At 41.1% G+C, this 25,258-nt stretch overlaps 1 protein-coding gene across 8 annotated transcripts in view; it reads left to right on the forward strand.

Annotated features, from left to right (window-relative positions):
• Positions 1–3,978: 3,978 nt before the first annotated feature.
• The window catches only part of LOC121573965 (HMG box transcription factor BBX), a 40,852-nt gene continuing 19,572 nt past the window's right edge, over positions 3,979–25,258 (forward strand). For 4 of the 8 annotated variants that reach the window (XM_041886387.2, XM_041886394.2, XM_041886388.2 and 1 more), the window contains exons 1-2: positions 3,979–4,111; positions 23,079–23,250. In XM_041886387.2, coding sequence (XP_041742321.1) covers positions 4,041–4,111; positions 23,079–23,250 — 243 coding nt within the window. In that variant the 5' untranslated portion in view covers positions 3,979–4,040. Of the gene's footprint in view, positions 4,112–4,386; positions 4,733–6,130; positions 6,213–23,078; positions 23,251–25,258 lie in introns of those variants that run through there. The other 4 variants (XM_041886390.2, XM_041886392.2, XM_041886391.2 and 1 more) reach the window with 4 other exon arrangements.

The following is a 25,258-nucleotide window of genomic DNA, read 5'->3' on the forward strand; positions in this document are numbered from 1 at the left end:
TTGAAGAGGAGTGTTACAACATTCCACAGGCCACAATCAAAATCCTGATCAACTCTATGCGAAGGAGATGTCGCACTGCATGAGGCAAATCATGGTCACACCAGATACTGACTGGTTTTCTGATCCATACCCCTACCTTTTTTTAAAGGTATGTGTGACCAACAGATGCGTATCTGTATTCCCAGTCATGTGAAATCCATAGATTAGAGCCTAATTTATTTATTTCAATTGATTGATTTCCTTATATGAACTGTAACTCAGTAAAATCTTTGAAATTGTTGCACGTTGCGTTTATATTTTTGTCCAGTGTAGATTGGGAGTAAGGCTATGGCCAAACAGAGATTTTGTGTCCGAAAATTATGGATTGAGCCAATGGGTTTTCAATTTGAGTAATCCGTTAACAGATTATGGAGAACGGAGATGATTGTCCATCAAAAAATGCACAATATGTTGGCCTACGTGTGTATGCAATGTTTAACGTTTAACAGACAATGCTGAATGCGTATCCGTTTTCATGCATCTCTGTGCGATGAACTAGCGTCCTGTCCAGGGGGTATACTTGTACATAAAGCTGCCTCATACTCAGTGGCGATTTTAGCATGTAAATCTTGGTGGGGCAAACTCCCCCCAAAATTGTTTTTATGCATGCCAGCAAAGCCACTACACAACACAACACTAAACAATTGCACTATAACGGTGACAAACTGTGCCCACAAACTGTTAGGGCCTACATAAAGCTGTCCCAACAGCAGAGTCCCAACAGCAGTCCCAACATCTTACCACTGCTACAGCTGGCTATCAGCGGAGCCTTGTCTGGCAGCGAAACAGTTTATTCAGCCTCATTTACTGCCTTTTAAGAAAACAAAACTGATATGGCTGACTTGCTTAAACAAATGTGGTTTCTACTGACAATTGAGATGTACAAACTATGGCATAAGGGAACATCGAGCGGGTAAGAGGCACTCCATAATTTGGATTAAGACATTAATGAGCGAGCTAGGACGGGAGAAGTCAATATAACTATTTGTTCAGCACTTTTGAAATGTACAGCGACAGAATTCAGAACATGGGCCGTTCTTACAGTATTCTCCCTGTACACCAAGTCAGAACCATAGGATAAATAAAGGGGGCATATGAGCAGACAATAAAAGCTCTTACGATATTTGATGATTATATTTCTCTAAAACAGGCTATAGGCTACATGTGCACCACCAAGTCAGAACAGTAGGCTAACTTATGAGGGGAAAAGGGACCAAATTATTAGGGTGAGGCACATGGGCTACTAACAGCTTACTACACAACATACACTTAGTATTACTTTCTTAGCTACTGTGTACATATCTCCCTGGCATATTACATAAATTATGCAGCAGCATACAATACATTTTTGGACTCTGTGCTGTGTGCTGTGCTCACTTGAACAGGAAGGTGGCACAGCGGTCCTTCGTGGGCAAATTTTGTCATCAAACTTTGTCATCAAAGTCTGGCATTCTCTGGATTTATGGTGCTTTCAAGACAACTGGGAACTCTGAAAAAAATAAGGTAGAATCATGATGACGTCAGTGATCTTCAGGTCGGAGCTCTAGAAATAGGCCCGAGTTCCCGACTTGCAATTCCGAGTTGGATGACCTTTCAAAACATATTTTCCCAGTCGGAGCTCATTTTTTCAGAGTTCCCAGTTTTCTTGAACTCACTGAAGTCTGAGATTTCCCTGTTCCGAGTTTCCAGTTGTTTTGAGCGCAGCAGAAGTCATGCTGGATTGACAGCATGGCCAATGTTAGATGTTTATCCTTTTAAACTTGGAAAAGAGACCCTTAAGCCCAGACTTGGACCACACACCCACTCCAGTGAATAGCAGGCTAGTGATTGCTTTGCAATGCTTGCAGTTAGCCACTGATTCCTTCCAAACCACTCATTGTTGAATTTGCGATTTTGAACTTCTTGTGTAATGTTTATGTCCAATGGCTGATGAGCACTGATACGTTGTATCTATAATTTCTCTTCATTATTTATCTTCATATGACAAGGATTGAAAAGGATTTGCCAATAGATTGTCGACGTGATTCATGATGATGACTGCTAGCTTGCTAGCTAAGATTTTGAAAGTATGATGTCGACATGATCAGTCCGATCAAAGCTACTGTAGATATAACGTGATTTGACGTGATTTAATCTGTGGCCAATGACCTTGAGCCTTCTTGGATGGGCACTTCTAATGTAACTCTATGGCAGCACCCAAGGGGCTTGAATTTTCGACCTCTACCCGTAGATTTTGCAGCGAGGTAGTGTCCCCATGAGTGACAGAACATTGAGCCAATCACGGCGCAGAAAGCACTGAGCTAGGCTGAAACACCTGCATTTTGGAGCTGCCTTACTCAAGAAAGCAAAAAAGAGACCAAGTTTGTATGTGGCTTTATTAACTCAATTATTATTATTATTATTTTTTTTTTTACATTGTTTGCAAACTGATATGTGACACATATAAATTCCAAAATAACATGCAAAACAGGCAACATGCGGTCGCCACCGCTCATACTACAGAAACAGGAGATCCTGTGTTCTGGCTCGGACAAGGCTAAATTAGGCCATGCCAATTTTATGAATTTTTTTAAGCCCCAGTGCAGTCAACAACGTGATGTTTCTGTGTTTTATACATATTTCCACACTATGAGGTTGGTATAGTACGGTGAAATTAAGAACATGATTATAATGCCATTTTAGTGTTTGAAAAGACCGCCTGAAATTCAGCTTGTTTTGGTGGGGTGGAGTGTTGGCGGTAAATCACCAGGCAGTAAATTAGTTAATAGACCAATAAGAGTTCCAAACCTCTCTGCCGATAACAGATGATTTTCCGTTTTCACCTCCCCACGCAGATCTCTCCCAGACAGTCCTAGCGAAGTGGTACATTTTCTATAGCTCAATTGGTTGGTATGTCGTCAATCACGTGTGTTTGCGAACGTAGTACAGAGGACAACTGGTTCGTGCCGGGTGTGGGGACAGTTAGCAGCACACTTACGTGGGTTTCACTGGGGTCGCTCGTTGTGTAGCTAGTTTTGAAGGGGTGAGTGTAACAGAGTTAAGAAAGTGCCATAAGCTCACTCCACAGCTAGCTAGAAATGTTGCCAATGGAGCTAGTAAATAGGATCATTTTCTATAGCTCAATAAGGTTGGTATGTTGTCAAGGACGGTCACGTGTGTTTGCAAAAAGAGGATCACTGGTTTGAGCCCGGTATGGGGACAGGGACAGTGGAGAAACCTATAGCCTACTGTTAGCTGCACACTGACGTCGGTTTCTCTGCCCCTGTTTCGCTAAAAAGCTAAGGGATGGGGGCTGAAAAAATTTAACCACTCTCAAATTCATAGACAAACCTATGGATGCAAGGACTGATCATCCATGATATCAAATAGTTTTAACCATGTTTTGAGGCTATACTGTGTTTGTTTACATTTACGTTGTTTACAAACATTGGAGTAAAACAAGAGTATATTTGGGGTTCTGATGGGGTACAATAGATGAACTATGCTTATGAGGCATTTATAAGTTATATTCTTCAATAATCAATTAGTAGGCCTATATATCATTCATTTATAAATCCAAAAATTGATGTAGCAACTAAGGATTCTAGCTTTAAACATGTGACTTCATTTGAACAGCTTATTCTGTGAAACATTATAGCTGCCAATTTGTAGGCTATGTGCCATCATGGTTAGATCTATACTGTGTACATTTAATTTACAATGAGATTCCATCTGCGAGTATGGCTTCTGATTAATTGTTGTGCATTTTCTTCGTTCTACCCTACCTGGTTGTACAGTGTAACCGTACATGTCCTGAACATTATGAAGACATGATATGTTGTGCTGTCTCAGAACAATACACAACTGTAATGTTCTCTCTGTTTGGTTGATTCCGGCTGTCGTTCAAGCCATCATCCAATCACGATCAGCCTTACATGATAAGGCTATTTTCACTCTGCATGTACAGTACTCTCTGTATGTTGTAAAAACTGTTATATTCAAAGAACACTAAGCGAGGGTGAATGAGGTTGACAACGGCTCAGTTGGAGCACCACGCCTTAATTACCTTTACATTCTGGGTGGCCTGTTGCAGGTGAGTGCTGGAATACTTTTACTGTTACACTTTATTTTCCAAACACTCCGATCCCTCACAGTAACGCAACACCCAGGAAGCTATATTAAGTAGTCACACACGACTGAGACACAGGCAGTGACTTTCTGCTTAAAAACAGTCCGTTTTTCTCGCTAGTCACATCTTTTCAGTGACGTTTTTCAAACACGTTGCAAAGAGAAAGTTTGTTAAAAATATGTGTGCTGTAAGGCCAGAATCTGAATGGGTGATGACACGGCTAGGCCAGTCAGTGCTTGGCTATGGACATCATACTGCACAAGGCTTTACAAGACCATAGCCCTATAACACTTCGAACGGGGGAGGGTAGATTAGAGAAGATGCAAAATTTGTTCGAGGAAAACGAAAGTACGTTACTGCGACCTAATGTAACTGATCGTTTATCTGATATCGATAGAATTCGTGAATTTTCATATTTAGTTTGGTGATTTCAGATCGTTGTGTTGCGATGTAGCGTTCATCCGGTGACTAGAGTTCATATTTGTGTTATTGTACAGCCAGTGCGGAACTGTTATGTGTCAATAAGTTTTAAGGTGGACGCAGATGGGGATGAGAGGGCCCTGGCATTCGAGCTGGGTATCAGAGGTATGTTTTAATATGTAGCCTAGGCTATATGCCGTCATGACAGAGAACTTGTTGGTATTTTATCCCTTATCAAAATTACAGTGTCGTTTTCACCAAAACCACTCAGTCATCCAGTGTGAGATTTGTATCAGTGTATCGCCGCTCTGGAAGTGGTCAGCGTGGTGCTTTTTTATTTGTGCTGTATTATTTTATGTCTACAATAGCTTTCATTTATAAACGTGTTGTTATAATCGTAAATTACATCGCTCAAAGCCGTTTGGTGTACATTTTAAGTCACTGTTCGGTAAAAACCGACCATGCAAAAGACTGAGACAACATGTACGACATGGTAAAGAGAGAGTATTTGCTTTCCGCTGAGAAACGGGAGCACTACCCCCATGAAATGCACGGCTACATTGTTACTAAACGAATGACGGCAGCGTTCGATTGCGTGCAAACAATAAAATGAGTGAAGTTTGATTACAATTCCATGGATGTTTGTCACTTATAGTGGCTCGTGGCCTTTTGGAACCATTGCATGTTTTGCATACGACACGTTCAGCAGGCGGGCTGGAGCAATTCGCGTCTGAGAGCTAGCAAGCTAACAAGCTACTTTTATTCCTAGTAACTGGTAGAAAATGGTGACCATGATGCCCATTAAACGTATTGCCGCAAATATCTGGACGGAAAATCGCTAGTTTAAGTAATGAAAGGTGCCGATTTGTCCATGTGGAATACCTTTGTCAATGAATGCATACGAGTTTGACAGGAGTGAGATTTATACTTCATTTTCTCTAAAGCAAGATGGACTCTCATTCGCTTGTCTATCTTTTCAGACCCTAGATCGACATTTTGCATAGATGCAAATGTGAGCTTAATACTAAGGACTTTGGGCTAGATCAACAAAATATTAGTTTATACTAATTTATTAACAATGTTGCTCATGTAATGTTTACCGTGGGTTCACTTTATTGATTCCGTGACAGCCTAATCGGGTTTGCAGGCACCACCGGTCTTACCTGAAAACAACCGCTACAATACTGTAGGATAGCCAATCCTATCGACTGAACTGTATCTATTTGATATTGCTTATTTTATTATGTACTGAGTTTACTGCTCTATTGTCTACGTTCCTGGGTTTCTGCAAGCGCCTATATCCGATGGACTGCACGAATTTGGAATCGACACCTTGCTTCATCAACAACAAATAATGTCCCACAATAGTTCGAAGCCTTATCACATATCGAAGACTAGACTACACACCCGTTTTAAGTTATTGTCACAGTGATGATTAATAAACATGTTTACTATGGCTGCTGAAGAATACAACTAGAATCCTAGCCTCTATGCTTGTTTGGTGCGTTAACCAAGCATTGCAAATGTATCGCTTGACTGAGAGCAGTGTCTTGTATTTTATAGGTCATCATCATCGCATGACAAAGCCTGACTGACAGATTCATCTTCATCTTTCAGATACAGCTTTTCCATAGTCTGTGCCTAAGTAAGTATTCCTGCAATCCATCCCATATCCTCTAAATCAAGGTTTCTTCTCTTTTGTTTACCTATTTGTCAATTGCCCATGGTATCCACTCATTGATATGCCATAATGCCTCATGTTATTATATCCTCATATTAACAATATAGCCTGTGTCTCATCATATTAATATTACATAATTTATTGTCATTGAGATATAGCCTTCTAATTAAGATTATTATGTTTCCAAATTACATAATTACTTTATTTAAGAGTAATTCCTACAATCCTGTGGTTGCATAACCCGCACACTAACGAGCTGATTCAACAATGGTGAAACGGTGTGACTGTCAGGTGTGTATGCACACTATGCATGCCTCCCCCATAGCACAACCCTCATAGGGCTCTGAGTTTTTCTTGACCAACCTGACCAGGAAAAACTCAGGGCCCTTGTTAGGTCACATGGTAAGGAAAAACTCAGTGCTCGATCCTAGTACAACATGATAGTTGACGCTTTAATAGTATGAAAGATGCAGAAGTTCACTGCGTAAAAGAGACTGCAAACCAGTTTCAACAAAGTTAAAGGTTATGCAATGCCTTCAAAAAGTATTCACACCCCTTTTTCCACATTTTGTTGTTACAAAGTGGGCAATTTTTTTGGGTCAACAATCTACACAAAATACTCTAATGCTTTGCACACCTTGATTGTACAATATTTTCCCATTATTACAAAAATTAAATAAATGTCAAGCTCTGTCAAGTTGTCATTGCTAGACAGCCATTTTCAAGTCTTGCCATAGATTTCCAAGCCAATTTAAGTCAAAACTGTAACTAGGCCACTCAGGAACATTCAATTTTGTCTTGTTAAGCAACTCCAGTGTATATTTGGCCTTGTGTTCTAGGTTATTGTCCTGCTCAAAGGTGAATTTGTCTCCCAGTGTCTGTTAGAAAGCAGACTGAACCAGGTTTTTCTCTAGGGTTTTGCCTGTGCTTAGCTCTGTTTCTTTTTATCCAAAAAAAAAACCCTAGTCCTTGCCGATGACAAGCATACCCATAACATGATGCAGCCACCATCATGCTTGAAAATATGAAGTGGTACTCAGCGATGTGTTGTTGGATTTGCCCCAAACTCTTTGTATTCAGCACAAAACATTAATTTCTTTGCAGTATTACTTTAGTGCCTTATTGCAAACAGGAAGGATGCCTGTATCTTTGTAGTGACTGGGTGAATTGATACATCATCCAAAGTGTAATTAATAACATTTAAGTCATTTAGCAGATGCTCTTATCCAGATCAACTTACATGAGCAATTAGGGTTAAGTGCCTTGCTTAAGGGCACATCAACAGATTTTTCACCTAGTCAGCTCGGGGATTAGAACCAGCGACCTTTCGGTTACTGGCACAACGCTCATACCCACTAAGCTACCTGCCGCCCACAATAACTTCACCATGCTCAAAGGGATATTCAATGTCTGCTTTCTTATTTTATTTTTACCCGTCTACCAGTAGGGTGTGAGGCATTGGAAAACCTCCCTGGTCTTTGGTTGAATCTGTGCTTGAAATTCACTGCTCGGCTGAGGGACCTTACAAATAATAGTATGTGTGGGGTACAGAGATGGGGTAGCCATTTGAAAAATCATGTTAAACACTATTATTGAACACAGAGTGAGTCCATGCAACTTATGTGACTTGTGAAGCAAATTTTTCCTCCTGAACTTACACTGAACAAAAATATAAACGCAACATGTAAAGTGTTGGTCCCATGTTTTATGAGCTGAAATAAAAGATCCTGGAAATTTTCCAAATGCACAAATTTGTTTACATCCCTGTTGGAGAGCATTTGTCCTTTCCAAGATAATCCATCCACCTGACAGGTGTGGCATATTAAGAAGCTGGTTAAACAGCATGATCATTACCCAGGTGCACCTTGTGCTGGTGACAATAAAAGGCCACTAAAATGTGCAGTTTTGTCACACAACACAATGCCACAGATGTCTCAAGTTTTGAGGGAGCGTGCAATTGGCATGGTGACTGCAGGAATGTCCACCAGAGCTGTTGCCAGACAATTTAATGTTCGTTTATTTACCATAAGCCTCCAACGTTGTTTTAGAGGATTTGGCAGTGTGTCCAACCGGCCTCACAACTGCAGACCACGTGTTTGGCGTCTTATGGGTGAGCGGTTTGCGGATGTCAGCGTTGTGAACAGAATGCCCCATGGTGGGGTTATGGTATGGGCAGGCATAAGCAACGGACAACAAACACAATTGCATTTTATCGATGGCAATTTTAATGCACAGAGATACCGTGACACGATCCTGAGGCCCATTGTCGTGCCATTCATCCACCGCCATCACCATGTTTCAGCATGATAATGCATGGCCCCATTTCACAAGGATCTGTACACAATTCCTTGATACTGACTGGTTTTCTGATCCACGCCCCTACAGATGCATATCTGTTTTCCCAGTCATGTGAAATCCATAGATTAGGGTCTAATTTATTTATTTAAATTGACTGATTTCCTTATATGAACTGTAACTCAATAAAATCTTTGAAAATGTTGCATGTTGCAGTTTATAATTTGGTTCAGTATATTTGGGTTTGCCATAACAAAGGGGTTGGATAATTATTGACTCAAGGTATTTCAGCCTTTCATTTTTAATGAAATTGTCAAACAAATACTAAAAACATATTTCCACTTGTAACACAAAACACAACAAAAAGGCTGTAACAACAAAAACGTTTAATGTGGAAAAAGTTAAGGGGTGTCAATACTTTTTGAAGGGACTGTACATGTCACATTTCCACATGCAAATAGCGCGAAATGTCAATTACAGTAGTAATGAGGGATAACATTGCACATGAAGACAATTTTACCTGTCTGACTTACTAGCACTTTAATCAGTGTTGTTAAAGGCAAATGTATTTTTGTTTATTTTATCACTTTGTTACACCACTCACATGATATCTGAGAAATTAATCAAGGTGTTACAGTGGGGGGGAAAAGCATTTAGTCAGCCACCAATTGTGCAAGTTCTCCCACTTAAAAAGATGAGAGAGGCCTGTAATTTTCATCATAGGTACACGTCAACTATGACAGACAAAATGAGAAAAAAAAGTCCAGAAAATCACATTGTAGGATTTTTAATGAATTTATTTGCAAATTATGGTGGAAAATAAGTATTTGGTCAATAACAAAAGTTTCTCAATACTTTGTTATATACCCTTTGTTGGCAATGACACAGATCAAACATTTTCTGTAAGTCTTCACAAGGTTTTCACACACTGTTGCTGGTATTTTTGGCCCATTCCTCCATGCAGATCTCCTCTAGAGAAGTGATGTTTTGGGGCTGTCGCTGGGCAACACGGACTTTCAACTCCCTCCAAAGATTTTCTATGGGGTTGAGATCTGGATACTGGCTAGGCCACTCCAGGACCTTGAAATGCTTCTTACGAAGCTACTCCTTCGTTGCCCGGGCGGTGTGTTTGGGATCATTGTCATGCTGAAAGACCCAGCCACGTTTCATCTTCAATGCCCTTGCTGATGGAAGGAGGTTTTCACTCAAAATCTCACGATACATGGCCCCATTCATTCTTTCCTTTACACGGATCAGTCGTCCTGGTCCCTTTGCAGAAAAACAGCCCCAAAGCATGATGTTTCCACCCCCCATGCTTCACAGTAGGTATGGTGTTCTTTGGATGCAACTCAGCATTCTTTGTCCTCCAAACACGACGAGTTGAGTTTTTACCAAAAAGTTCTATTTTGGTTTCATCTGACCATATGACATTCTCCCATTCCTCTTCTGGATCATCCAAATGCACTCTAGCAAACATCAGACGGGCCTGGACATGTACTGGCTTAAGCAGGGGGACACGTCTGGCACTGCAGGATTTGAGTCCCTGGCGGCGTAGTGTGTTACTGATGGTAGGCTTTGTTACTTTGGTCCCAGCTCTCTGCAGGTCATTCACTAGGTCCCCCCGTGTGGTTCTGGGATTTTTGCTCACCGTTCTTGTGATCATTTTGACCCCACGGGGTGAGATCTTGCGTGGAGCCCCAGATCGAGGGAGATTATCAGTGGTCTTGTATGTCTTCCATTTCCTAATAATTGCTCCCACAGTTGATTTCTTCAAACCAAGCTCCTTACCTATTGCAGATTCAGTCTTCCCAGCCTGGTGCAGGTCTACAATTTTGTTTCTGGTGTCCTTTGACAGCTCTTTGGTCTTGGCCATAGTGGAGTTTGGAGTGTGACTGTTTGAGGTTGTAGACAGGTGTCTTTTATACTGATTACAAGTTCAAACAGGTGCCATTAATACAGGTAACGAGTGGAGGACAGAGGAGCCTCTTAAAGAAGAAGTTACAGGTCTGTGAGAGCCAGAAATCTTGCTTGTTTGTAGGTGACCAAATACTTATTTTCCACCATAATTTGTCTGTCATAGTTGACGTGTACCTATGATGAAAATTACAGGCCTCTCTCATCTTTTTAAGTGGGAGAACTTGCACAATTGGTGGCTGACTAAATACTTTTTACCCCCACTGTATATGGTGGATTAAAGGGGCAATCTGCAGCTGCTACATCCATTTTGGGACTTTTAATTAATGATATGTACCCATTGATTCTTGAAGAATATAACTTTTATAAATGCCTCATGAGCTTAGTTCAACTGTCGTCCCCAATCAGAACCCAAAATATAAGCTTGTTTTACTCCAATGTTTGTAAACAAAGCAAATGTAAACAAACACTGTATAGCCTCAAAAAAAAATTATATAATGGGTGGTCGGTCCTTGCATCCGTAGCTCTATCCATGAATTTGAGTGGTTACATTTCTCCAGCCCCATCCCTCAGCTTTTTACTGAAAGAGTGGTGGGGAGTCTGCTCTGTTATTGTTTCAACCGTGGATTGCTCCTTTTAAGGAACTTAGAGGCAAGTGTCTATCAAAGTCCTGAGGTGTATACTACGATGCTAGCTAGATCTATTCAGGATTTTTTTAGCTTCGGTTAGATTCACATTCCAACTCGGGCTTCATCCATTTTAGGAAGGTGGATATTGATGTTGTACCTGCCGCTAACTCAAGTTAGGCATGTAACCGCGCGTGCATAGCCCAGCGAGTCGAACACCAAACTCTTCATTGAGACAATGCTGAAACAGCAATCCAAGAGCTACTCAGTGCCACATTTAAACATGTCTTAATCAATATGAAAGAAAAGTTATCCTGCAAATAAGCTATTAGAAGTGCTGTCCTTTTATTTACGCATATCATTCTTGGCGTCTTTGGTGTGCTTATCAAAGAGCTCCCTTTTTTCCTATCGATAAAATAATTTGTCATACAAAAGTTTTTACTGCACATGATGTTTGAAATGCAACCTGTAATTATTAAATGTATAGTGTGATGGGTATTTGAATATTACTATTTTTAAAGGGCAATTACACCACTTTTCAACCTCATTTTCATTATCTCCAGCACTATACCAGTGTCTACATATGTGAAAACGGTGCATTTCTAAGTTTTGTAGAAAGAAAATATGACGTTCAAAAGTTCTACCCGATGACATCACAAAAGTTAATAAAAAGCATGAGCTGGCGCACACCCAGAGATAATTATTTAGTGTAGAGGTGCTGACTAACGGTGCATAAAATGTAAGCTATAAGGAGAGTCTCTCCTCTCTCTCTGGTACTATACAGGTAAAAGTCAGTAAATTAGAATATTTTGAAAAACTTGATTTATTTCAGTAATTGCATTCAAAAGGTGTAACTTGTACATTATATTTATTCATTGCACACAGACTGATGCATTCAAATGTTTATTTCATTTAATTTTGATGATTTGAAGTGGCAACAAATGAAAATCCAAAATTCCGTGTGTCACAAAATTAGAATATTGTGTAAGGGTTACATTTTGAAGACACCTGGTGCCACAAACTAATCAGCTGATTAACTCAAAACACCTGCAAAGGGCTTTAAATGGTCTCTCAGTCCAGTTCTGAAGCCTACACAAACATGGGGAAGACTTCAGATTTGACAGCTGTCCAAAAGGCGACCATCGACACATTGCACAAGGAGGGAAAGACACAAAAGGTTATTGCAGAAGAGGCTGGCTGTTCTCAGAGCTCTGTGTCCAAACACATTAATAGAGAGGCAAAGGGAAGGAAAAACTGTGGTCAGAAAAAAGTGTACAAGCGATAGGGATCACCGCGCCCTAGTCAAGATTGTGAAAAAAAACCCATTCAAAAATGTGGGGGAGATTCACAAGGAGTGGACAGCTGCTGGAGTCAGGGCTTCAAGATCCACCACCAAGAGACGCTTGAAAGACATGGGTTTCAACTGCCGCATACCTCGTGTCAAGCCACTGTTGACCAAGAAACAGCGCGAAAAGCGTCTCACCTGGGCTAAGGAAAAAAGAGCTGGACTGCTGCTGAGTGGTCTAAAGTCATGTTTTCTGACGAAAGCAAATTTTGCATTTCCTTTGGAAATCGAGGTCCCAGAGTCTGGAGGAAGACAGGAGAGGCACAGGATCCACGTTGCCTGAAGTCTAGTGTAAAGTTTCCACCATCAGTGATGGTTTGGGGTGCCATGTCATCTGCTGGTGTCGGTCCACTCTGTTTCCTGAGATCCAGGGTCAACGCAGCCGTCTACCAGCAAGTTTTAGAGCACTTCATGCTTCCTGCTGCTGACCTGCTCTATGGAGATGGAGATTTCAGGTTCCAACAGGACTTGGCGCCTGCACACAGCGCAAAATCTACCCGTGCCTGGTTTACGGACCATGGTATTTCTGTTCTAAATTGGCCAGCCAACTCCCCTGACCTTAGCCCCATAGAAAATATGTGGGGTATTGTGAAAAGGAAGATGCAGAATGCCAGACCCAACAACGCAGAAGAGTTGAAGGCCACTATCAGAGCAACCTGGGCTCTCATAACACCTGAGCAGTGCCAGAAACTCATCGACTCCATGCCACGCCGCATTAATGCAGTAATTGAGGCAAAAGGAGCTCCAACCAAGTATTGAGTATTGTACATGCTCATATTTTTCATTTTCATACTTTTCAGTTGGCCAACATTTCTAAAAATCCCTTTTTTGTATTAGCCTTAAGTAATATTCTAATTTTGTGACACACGGAATTTTGGATTTTCATTTGTTGCCACTTCAAATCATCAAAATTAAATGAAATAAACATTTGAATGCATCAGTCTGTGTGCAATGAATAAATATAATGTACAAGTTACACCTTTTGAATGCAATTACTGAAATAAATCAAGTTTTTCAAAATAATCTAATTTACTGACTTTTACCTGTATATATATATAGTCAAAAGTTTGGACACACCTACTCATTAAAAGGTTTTTCTTTATTTTTACTATTGTCGAAAATAGTAAAAATAAAGAAAAACCCTTGAATGAGTAGGTGTGTCCAAACTTTTGACTGGTACTGTGTGTGTATATATATATATATATATATATATATATATATATATATATATATATATATATATATATATATATATATATATATATATTAGTACCATTCAAGGGTTTTTCTTTATTTTTACTATTTTCTACATTGTAGAATAATAGTGAAGACATCAAAACTATGAAATAACACATATGGAATCACGTAGTAACCAAAAGTGTTCAATAAAAAAATATATATATTTGAGATTGTTCAAATAGCCACCCTTTGCCTTGATGACAGCTTTGCACACTCTTGACATTCTCTCAACCAGCTTCATGAGGTAGTCACCTGGAATGCATTTCAATTAACAGGTGTGCCTTCTTAAAAGTTAATTTGTGGAATTTCTTTCCTTCTTAATGCCTTTGAGCCAATCAGTTGTGTTGTGACAAGGTAGAAGATAGCCCTATTTATACAGAAGATAGCCCTATTTGGTAAAATACCAAGTCCATATTATGGCAAGAACAGCTCAAATAAGTAAAAAGAAACAACAGTCCATCATTACTTTTAAGACATGAAGGTCAATCAATACGGAACATTTCATGAACTTTGAAAGTGCAGTCGCAAAAACCATCAAGTGCTATGATGAAACTGGCTCTCATGAGGACCGCCACAGGAATGGAAGACCCAGAGTTACCTCTGCTGCAGAGGATAAGTTCATTACAGTTACCAGCCTCAGAAATTGCAGCCCAAATAAATGCTTCACAGAGTTCAAGTCACAGACACATCTCAACATCAACTGTTCAGAGGGGACTGTGTGAATCAGGCCTTCATGGTCGAATTGCTGCAAAGAAACCACTACTAAAGGACACCAATAATAAGAAGAGACTTGCTTGGGCCAAGAAACACGAGCAATAGACATTAGACCGGTGGAAATTTGTCCATTGGTCTGGAGTCCAAGTTTGAGATTTTTGGTTCCAACCGCCAAGTTTTTGTGAGACGCGGTGTGGGTGAACGGATGATCTCTGCATGTGTGGTTCCCACCGTAAAGCATGGAGGAGGAGGTGTTATGGTGTGGGGGTGCTTTGCTGGTGACACTGTCTGTGATTTATTTAGAATTCAAGTCACACTTAACCAGCATGGCTACCACAGCATTCTGCAGCGATATGCCATCCCATCTAGTTTGGGCTTTGTGGGACTATCATTTATTTTTCAACAGGACAATGACCCAAAACACCTCCAGGCTGTGTAAGGGGTATTTTACCAATAAGGAGAGTGATGGAGTGCTGCATCAGATGACCTGGCCTCCACAATCCCCCGACCTCAACCCAATTGAGATGGTTTGGGATGAGTCGGACAGCAGAGTGAAGGAAAAGCAGCCAACAAGTTCTCAGCATATGTGAGAACTCCTTCAAGACTGTTGGAAAATAATTCCAGGTGAAGCTGGTTGAGAGAATGCCAAGAGTGTGCAAAGCTGTCATCAAGGCAAAGGGTGGCTATTTGAAGAATCTCAAATATAAAATATATTTTTATTTGTTGAACACTTTTGGTTACTACATGATTCCATATGTGTTATTTCATAGTTTTGATGTCTTCATTATTATTCTACAATGTAGAAAATAGTAAGTGTGTCCAAACCTTTGACTGGTTCTATATATATATATATATATATATATATATATATATATATATATATATAACTCCCAGTAATATATTGGGTAAATCACCAACGTTTCGGCATCACTGTGCCTTCTTCAGGTTCAAAAGTTAAGACATTTACAAAAGTGATTTTTAAACACTGAGATTCTTGGTGATGTGGGATGAAGAAAATACACTCCCCTTTTACTTTAAAGGTGTGTTCGTAAATTCCCTCTGAAGTGCCAGAGTGCGTTGAGTGCGCTCTGGTCATTCTTAAATTCAGAGCATTGACATATTGTCCATTTGTAAATTCAGAGCGCTTCGCTCTGAGCTTTCATTTGCTCTCGGAGCGTTCAGGGTGCACACTGGGCGCTCTGGCCGAGGAGGAGGGTTGATCCAAGAGTTCTGACCTCACAACGGCAGTCAAGAATCCATGCTAACTGGCTAAATGTGGCTTGCTTGCTAGATACTTCCATACACAGATGAGAGAACACCTCACATTTTACTCACCCAGAGCTGGTTAGGCTGTTTTCATGTTATCTAGAGCGTTGGTGACTCTAACTGTGCTGCTGGCAACAATTTAATAACGATTTTTTGCTGACTTTTACTGACACCTGTAATATTCAATGGGTGTTGGACATAGGGCTGTGGCGGTCATGAAATTAGCATACTCTGCGTTGTCCTTAAACGTAAATGTTAGGCCCTGATCTGGCTATGCCAAATGGCTGTGGGCTAAACTAGTTAATTTATCAGACAAGATTTGCTTAGAATGCCGTAGCATTATTTTATAGTATGAAGAATACAATTGAACATAGCTGAATAAAATTGAAAGGATATTTTCTCTAAACGATTTGAGGGAGTGCGCACATGCGGCTATTCTGTGTTGCGGCTATTCAGGTACTCCTATATGCTTAATGCAGAGTTATTTACAGTGGGGTGAACAAGTATTTGATACACTGCCGATTTTGCAGGTTTTCCTACTTACAAAGCATGTAGAGGTCTGTAATTTCCAGAAAATCACATTGTATGATTTTTAAGTAATTAATTTGCATTTTATTGCATGACATAAGTATTTGATACATCAGAAAAGCAGAACTTAATATTTGGTACAGAAATCTTTGTTTGCAATTACAGAGATCAAACGTTTCCTGTAGGTCTTGACCAGGTTTGCACACACTGCAGCAGGGATTTTGGCCCACTCCTCCATACAGACCTTCTCCAGATCCTTCAGGTTTCGGGGCTGTCGCTGGGCAATACGGACTTTCAGCTCCCTCCAAAGATTTTCTATTGGGTTCAGGTCTGGAGACTGGCTAGGCCACTCCAGGACCTTGAGATGCTTCTTACGGAGCCACTCCTTAGTTGCCCTGGCTGTGTGTTTCGGGTCGTTGTCATGCTGGAAGACCCAGCCACGACCCATCTTCAATGCTCTTACTGAGGGAAGGAGGTTGTTGGCCAAGATCTTGCGATACATGGCCCCATCCATCCTCCCCTGAATACGGTGCAGTCATCCTGTCCCCTTTGCAGATAAGCATCCACAAAGAATGATGTTTCCACCTCCATGCTTCACGGTTGGGATGGTGTTCTTGGGGTTGTACTCATCCTTCTTCTTCCTCCAAACACGGCGATTGGAGTTTAGACCAAAAAACTATATTTTTGTCTCATCAGACCACATGACCTTCTCCCATTCCTCCTCTGGATTATCCAGATGGTCATTGGCAAACTTCAGACGGGCCTGGACATGCGCTGGCTTGAGCAGGGGGACCTTGCGTGCGCTGCAGGATTTTAATCCATGACGTTGTAGTGTGTTACTAATGGTTTTCTTTGAGACTGTGGTCCCAGCTCTCTTCAGGTCATTGACCAGGTCCTGCCGTGTAGTTCTGGGCTGATCCCTCACCTTCCTCATGATCATTGATGCCCCACGAGGTGAGATCTTGCATGGAGCCCCAGACCGAGGGTGATTGACCGTCATCTTTAACTTCTTCCATTTTCTAATAATTGCGCCAACAGTTGTTGCCTTCTCACCAAGCTGCTTGCCTATTGTCCTGTAGCCCATCCCAGCCTTGTGCAGGTCTACAATTTTATCCCTGATGTCCTTACACAGCTCTCTGGTCTTGGCCATTGTGGAGAGGTTGGAGTCTGTTTGATTGAGTGTGTGGACAGGTGTCTTTTATACAGGTAATGAGTTCAAACAGGTGCAGTTAATACAGGTAATGAGTGGAGAACAGGAGGGCTTCTTAAAGAAAAACTAACAGGTCTGTGAGAGCCGGAATTCTTACTGGTTGGTAGGTGATCAAATACTTATGTCATGCAATAAAATGCAAATTAATTACTTAAAAATCATACAATGTGATTTTCTGGATTTTTGTTTTAGATGCCGTCTCTCACAGTTGAAGTGTACCTATGATAAAAATTACAGACCTCTACATGCTTTGTAAGTAGGAAAACCTGCAAAATCGGCAGTGTATCAAATACTTCTTCTCCCCACTGTATGTAACTGGTAGAGCACGGCGCTTGTAACGCCAAGGTAGTGGGTTCGATCCCCGGGAACACACATGCACAAAAAAAAAAAAAATATGCACGCATGACTGTAAGTCGCTTTGGATAAAAGCGTCTGCTAAATGGCACATTATATTATATTATATTATATTATTATACAAATGTTGAGCTATACAGTGCCTTCGGAAAGTATTCAGACCCCTTGACTTTTTCCACATTTTGTTACGTTACAGCCTTATTCTAAAATTGATTCAATTAAAAAAATATCCTCAGCAATCTACACACAATACCCCATAATGACAGAGCGAAAAAAGGTTTTTAGACATTTTTGCAAATTTAAATAAAATAAAAATAAGAAAAGGTATTCAGACCCTTTGCTATGAGATTTGAAATTGAGCTCAGGTGCATCCTGTTTCCATTGATCATCCTTGAGATGTTTCTACAACTTGATTGGAGTCCACCTGTGGTAAATTCAATTGATTGGAAATGATATGGAAAGGCACACACCTGTCTATATAATGTCCCACAGTTGACAGTGCATGTCAGAGCAAAAACCAAGCCATGAGGTGGAAGGAATTGTCCGTAGAGCTCCGAGACAGGATTGTGTCGAGGCACAGATCTGGGGAAGGGTACCAAAACATTTCTGCAGCATTGAAGGTCCCCAAGAACACACTGGCCTCCATCATTCTTAAATGGAAGAAGTTTGGAAACACCAAGACTCTTCCTAGAGCTGGCCTCCCGGCCAAACTGAGCAATCGAGGGAGAAGGGTCTTGGTCAGGGAGGTGACCAAGAACATGATGGTCACTCTGACAGAGCTCTAGAGTTTATCTGTGGAGATGGGAGAACCTTCCAGAAGGACAACCATATCTGCAGTACTCCAACAATCAGGCCTTTATGATAGACGGAAGTCACTCTTCAGTAAAAGGCACATGACAGCCCGCTTGGAGTTTGCCAAAAGGCACCTAACAAGATTCTCTGGTCTGATGAAACCAAGATTGAACTCTTCAGCCAGACTGCCAAGTGTCACGTCTGGAGGAAACTAGGCACCATCCCTACGGTGAAGCATGGTGGTGGCAGCATCATGCTGTGGGGATGTTTTTCAGCAGCAGGGACTGGAAGACTAGTCAGGATAAAGGCAAAGATGAACGGAGCAAAGTACAGAAAGGTCATGCTCCAGAGCGCTCCCGTGTTGTGGGATGTGATAGATCCCAAATTAATACAACCACTAACATCAAAAAATATGTTTTAATCAATGAGCCTGACACAACAGATGAGAACATTTAGCTTAAAATGTTGATAAACTATTAGGCTATTTCTTCCATTATAAGCGCAGCAATGCGCACACGGCAGTAAGCTATAAGCGCGAATGTTCCATTAGCAGGAAAACACCATTCTCAAACCACAAATGTGATTATGCATGTAATGCTTTTATTATTAAGGTGCATATTTATGGTGAAAATTATCTTCCCCAAACTTGAAACTCACGCGCTGCGTATGTATGCCAGTTAGGCTCTACACCCATTGTAAAATGAATTAATGTGCTTCATTTTAAGAAGTTATTTGACCACTTTAGTTGTGATACAAACTTTATCAAACATATAGGGCTATGGGCTAGGCTACATGAAGTGTGCGACTGATTTGAAAAAGTCGCAAAAAAAAGCATGCGCTGTTTGCCTTAAGCTGTGCATCATTCACAAGTGATCAATTATGATTCACAAGTGATAGGCTAATATTGTCACCCATCAGACTATTGTTGATTTAATCTCGTCTTTACAAATACTAAATAATATATGTGTGAAATTTGTTTTGATTTAGAATGGACCATTATCATGCACCTGTCTCGAAACAGGGGCAGCGGAAAAAAATACATGTGATCTATGCACTTAAATAGCTAATGGAGGACGCTTTTCCCATGGTTCATTTTCGTGCCAGCCAGGTAGGCTATACTCCTGTTTTAAAGACAAGCAATATGCTTAATATTAGGAAGGTTGAGAAATAAATATAGTAGGCCTAGCCTATAGAAAGCTGATGGAGGCCCATCACTCTGTTTTCTCACGCAATTGCATAGCCAATAGAAATGCTGTGCAACATGAGCTCATGGGCTCTCATGAAGTGTTTGATTAGTTTTTCGATCACATTTGCATTGATGTCAGAGTGATTAGAGGGACAATAGAGTGCTGAGTACCAGGTAGTTAGCAAGTTTGGTAGGCTACTAATGACCATGAGCAGCATTGGAGCTTGGAGAAGCCTAATTACCTTGACTAAACGGTCACATGGAATTTGACTGCCATCATGACTCGTGACCGCCGTTCTGGCAGTAATACGGTCACCGTAACAGCCCTAGTTGCACGTTCGTAAATTCATCAGTTATTCTGCACACTCAGACGAGAGTGCTCTTATATCGGAGTAGATAGCCAGAGTGAATTTACGAACGCACCCTTAATCCTACCCTGTGATGTCACAGAAGCATTTTCTAGGACCTTCCTATCTTTTTAACAACAGATCATAGAAACGCGCCGTTTTCACATACAATAAGGTCCAAAAGTATTTGGACAGTGACACATGTTTTGTTGTTTTGTCTCTGTAGTCCAGCAGTTTGGATTTGAAACAAATACTTTTGGTTCCCTAAAATGGGGGTGGGGGGAGAACTACAGTATGTACAAAAAGTGCTGTAATTTCTAAATGGTTCACCGGTGTGGATGAAAATACCCTCAAATTAAAGCTGACAGTCTGCAGTGGTGTAAAGTGCTTAAGTAAAAATACTTTAAAGTACTTCTTATGTAATTTTTTGGGGTATCTGTACTTTACTTTACTATTTATATTTTTGACAACTTTTACTTCACTACATTCTTAAAGAATTGAATAAAGTAGGTAATTTACAGAAATTGAAGGATAGATACTTCATACCTTTACCATAGAGTAAATACAGTGAGGGAAAAAAGTATTTGATCCCCTGCTGATTTTGTACGTTTGCCCACTGACAAAGAAATGATGTCTATAATTTTAATGGTAGGTTTATTTGAACAGTGAGAGACAGAATAACAACAAAAAAATCCTGAAAACGCATGTCAAAAATGTTATAAACTGATTCGCATTTTAATGAGGGAAATAAGTATTTGACCCCCTCTCAATCAGAAAGATCTCTGGCTCCCAGGTGTCTTTTATACAGGTAACGAGCTGAGATTAGGAGCACACTCTTAAAGGGAGTGCTCCTAATCTCAGCTTGTTACCTGTATAAAAGACACCTGTCCACAGAAGCAATCAATCAATCAGATTCCAAACTCTCCACCATGGCCAAGACCAAAGAGCTCTCCAAGGATGTCAGGGACAAGATTGTACACCTACACAAGGCTGGAATGGGCTACAAGACCATCGCCAAGCAGCTTGGTGAGAAGGTGACAACAGTTGGTGCGATTATTCGCAAATGGAAGAAACAAAAGAACTGTCAATCTCCCTCGGCCTGGGGCTCCATGCAAGATCTCACCTCATGGAGTTGCAATGATCATGAGAACGGTGAGGAATCAGCCCAGAACTACACGGGAGGATCTTGTCAATGATCTCAAGGCAGCTGGGACCATAGTCACCAAGAAAACAATTGGTAACACACTACGCCGTGAAGGACTGAAATCCTGCAGCGCCCGCAAGGTCCCCCTGCTCAAGAAAGCACATATACAGGGCCGTCTGAAGTTTGCCAATGAACATCTGAATGATTCAGAGGAGAACTGGGTGAAAGTGTTGTGGTCAAATGAGACCAAAATCGAGCTCTTTGGCATCAACTCAACTCGCCGTGTTTGGAGGAGGAGGAATGCTGCCTATGACCCAAAGAACACCATCCCCACCGTCAAACATGGAGGTGGAAACATTATGCTTTGGGGGTGTTTTTCTGCTAAGGGGACAGGACAACTTCACCGCATCAAAGGGATGATGGATGGGGCCATGTACCGTCAAATCTTGGGTGAGAACCTCCTTCCCTCAGCCAGGGCATTGAAAATGGGTCGTGGATGTGTATTCCAGCATGACAATGACCGAAAACACATGCCCAAGGCAACAAAGGAGTGGTCAAGAAGAAGCACATTAAGGTCCTGGAGTGGCCTAGCCAGTCTCCAGACCTTAATCCCATAGAAAATCTGTGGAGGGAGCTGAAGGTTCGAGTTGCCAAACGTCAGCCTCGAAACCTTTTAGATTTTTTTGTTGTTATTCTGTCGCTCACTGTTCAAATAAACCTACCATTAAAATTATAGACTGATCATGTCTTTGTCAGTGGGCAAACTTACAAAATCAGCAGGAGATCAAATACTTTTTTCCCTCACTGTACACACAGATGTCAGTTAATCTGATCAAATGCTGTGGTATCACAACTTGCCCTAAAACACAGGTTCTCGCTATACCCAAGTATAGAAGTGTAGAATCTAATGGTTGTGGGTTCAGGGCCACCCATATGTAAAATGTATGCACGCATGACTAAGTTGCTTTGGATAAAAGCGTCTGCTAAATGGCATTGCACCACACACACAAGAAATCTAAACTTTTCTGCAAGCATATCTACACTTAGAATTGTGCACTCCATTGACCACACCCTGGCTGTGGCCTGTGGAAAATTGTTATGATGCCATCAGCCAATTAGAGACATGGGCAGTCTGGTGTTCAGTCTCAAAGTACTTTTGAAATGGCAGCCTCACTTTACTGGATGAATAAATGACTGCTGCTAATTCTGTATCTTAGTGCAACACCTAGTGACTTTACCAAGAGATTTTAGCGTTTTGGTATAATATAATGGTTTTGGAATGACAGTCACAGGGGCCACTGTTTGAGTCCTGGTCAGGGTGCCTAATTTAAGGGAACACTCTTTCATGACCTTTAACCTTTAGTCTCTGTTACCACTATGGCCACCACCAGCAGTTGCTCAAGAGACTAAAGAATTCAGTCAATAATCAATCCAATGTATTTGTACAGTGCTACTTACAAAGTCATTGATCAGTGCGCTCAACAAAACCCAACCCCAAATGCTCCGGCATGAATTTCACCTACGTAAAGATCTGGCATCAGCTTCCCCTCCCCAATCCTAACCTTAAAGCGTCAATCCTTAATGGTGAAACTTCGTGTCCATTTGTGATATTACAACAACAAAGAAGTAACTGCAAACAACAAACACTGTTTTTTCCCCCTCGGACATCATTTTTTTTACCATGTTGCACTACGCTCATCTCGGCAACAACAACAATAACTCTGGTGGGGTGGCCAGTGGCGCTGTTTCGCAGATCTCAGCTTTAAGCATTAGTGGGGATAACTGACCCAAGATCAGCGTCTAAACGGAACTTGATCCTATGCCACCCTAAGTTATGAGTGAACTCTGACTATCTTTCTCCCCCCTCCAGGCTTGGCAGCGCCATGAAAGGTGGCGGAAGGGGTAAGGAGCCTCCGGTGGAGGTGGAGGTGAGCGGCAAGCGGCCCAAGCGCAAGTGTCTACAATGGCACCCGCTACTCTCCAAGAAGGCCCTGGACTTCTCGGAGGAGGAAGAGGAGGAGGACGAAGAAGAACTGGAGAAGGTGAGCATCTTTTTTTGCAGATCGGGGATGCATTCAGTAGGCACGTTTTGAAATGAAAGAGCATTTCTTATTGGTCAAGGACAGATAGTTTCGGACCTACTGAACATGACCCTGTACTTGCTCTATGATACATGTACAACAGTCTATTGTTAGTTCACTGTATATGATGCAGTGACCTCTGACTCCAGTATAGAACCACCAGCCTCAGCACTTTACACCCTCTATGAAGTATCTCTCCCTGGCTGGCTGTGGGGCCAGACAGACAGTGCTGGTCTGAAAGGATGTGCGAGGCTGCTGCATCCATAAGATTTGAAGTCCCTCATTGTTTCTGATCATGTTAAAACAATTTGTATCTGGGTTAGGCGTAAATTCTGAATTGAATTGGGAATCGCTGATTTAATTCCCATTCAATTTGATAAACACTGAGTATACAAAACATTAAGGACTCCTGCTCTGTCCATGACATGGACTGACCAGGTGAATCCAGGTGAAAGCTATGATCCCTCATTGATGTCACTTGTTAAATCTACTTCAATCAGTGTAGATGAAGGGGAGGAGACCGGTTAAAGAAGGATTTTTAAGACTTGAGACAGCTGAGACATGGATTGTGTATGTGTGCCATTCAGAGGGTGAATGGGCAAGACAAAATATTTAAGTGCCTTTGAACGGGGTATGGTAGTAGGTGCCAGGCACACAGGTTTGAGTGTGTCAAGAACTGCAACGCTGCTGGGTTTTTCCACGCTCAACAGCTTCCCGTGTGTATCAAGAACGGTCCACCACCCAAAGGACATCCAGCCAACTTGACACAACTGTGGGAAGCATTGGAGTCAACATGGGCCAGCATCCCTGTGGAACGCTTGACACCTTGTAGAGTCCATGCCCTGACGAATTGAACATGTTCTTAGGGAAAAAGGGGGTGCAATGCAATATCAGGAAGGTGTTCCTAATGTTTTGTACACTGTGTATAGTAAATGGGTCGTTCCACCAATTTAGGTGCCTTTTGAGTAGTGTAACTTGGTGAAGAAAAAGTTTTATTTCACCTGATTATAACATTCTGTCATAAAGAGTACATGTTCAACTTAATAAAAAACATGTTTTCCCATCTCAAGAGGTTAAATAAAAACATGAGTATAGTAAGTGCCAATTAAGTGTCAAATAAAGTAACAGGGTTGACGACTTCATCTTAAATCATCCATAAAACCCCTTGTGACTGGGGGGAATGGAAGCTTGTTGTTTGCAACAGGGAGTGGCAAGAATGAAAGCTTCACAAAAAAAATTGAATTGTTAAAACATTTCAAGCCTGTCTATGGATAACAGGGTTGATGTGGTCAACCCGCTCAGTTTTCCACCATAAAACACCAGAAAATCACCAAAAAGAGTAGAACTAGCTTAACTGCTTTTACACCATGATTTGACTATAAGATGTTAAATGTTTCTTTAGAAAATTTTTTTTTTAAGGAATAGTTTCAACCATATTAAAACGAGAGTTCAGTTCACATAACAGGGTTGACCTTAAAATGAGAGACATGTTTTTCTTATTAAATATTTGTGCACAATTTCTACTTAAAATATCTAATGGGGACACAAGGCACTCATTTTGTGGAATGACCCACATACCTTGTGTAAAATATGATTGAAACATTAAAGTAACTGTCCAGTGTTTCCAGATTTCTATGAAAAATTACCTAAATATTGATGCAAGTATACCGCTGATTGGCAAGCTCAACCAATGAGCCAACACGTCATCATGTTCTATGAGGAAATGGCAAGCATTTCTTAAAGGCCCAGTGCTGTCTAAAACGTGATTTTCCTGTGTTTTGTGTATCAATTTATTTCATTTTTACATTTTAGTCATTTAGCAGATGCTCTTATCCAGAGCGACTTACAGTTAGTGAGTGCATACATTTCCATACTGGCCCCCCGTGGGAAACGAACCCACAACCCTGGCGTTGCAAACGCCATGCTCTACCAACTGAGCTACAAGGAGGCTTTTCCACACTATGAGGTT

This window comes from Coregonus clupeaformis, chromosome 9 (assembly GCF_020615455.1).
Source record: "Coregonus clupeaformis isolate EN_2021a chromosome 9, ASM2061545v1, whole genome shotgun sequence".
Classification (NCBI taxonomy): Eukaryota; Metazoa; Chordata; class Actinopteri; order Salmoniformes; family Salmonidae; genus Coregonus; species Coregonus clupeaformis.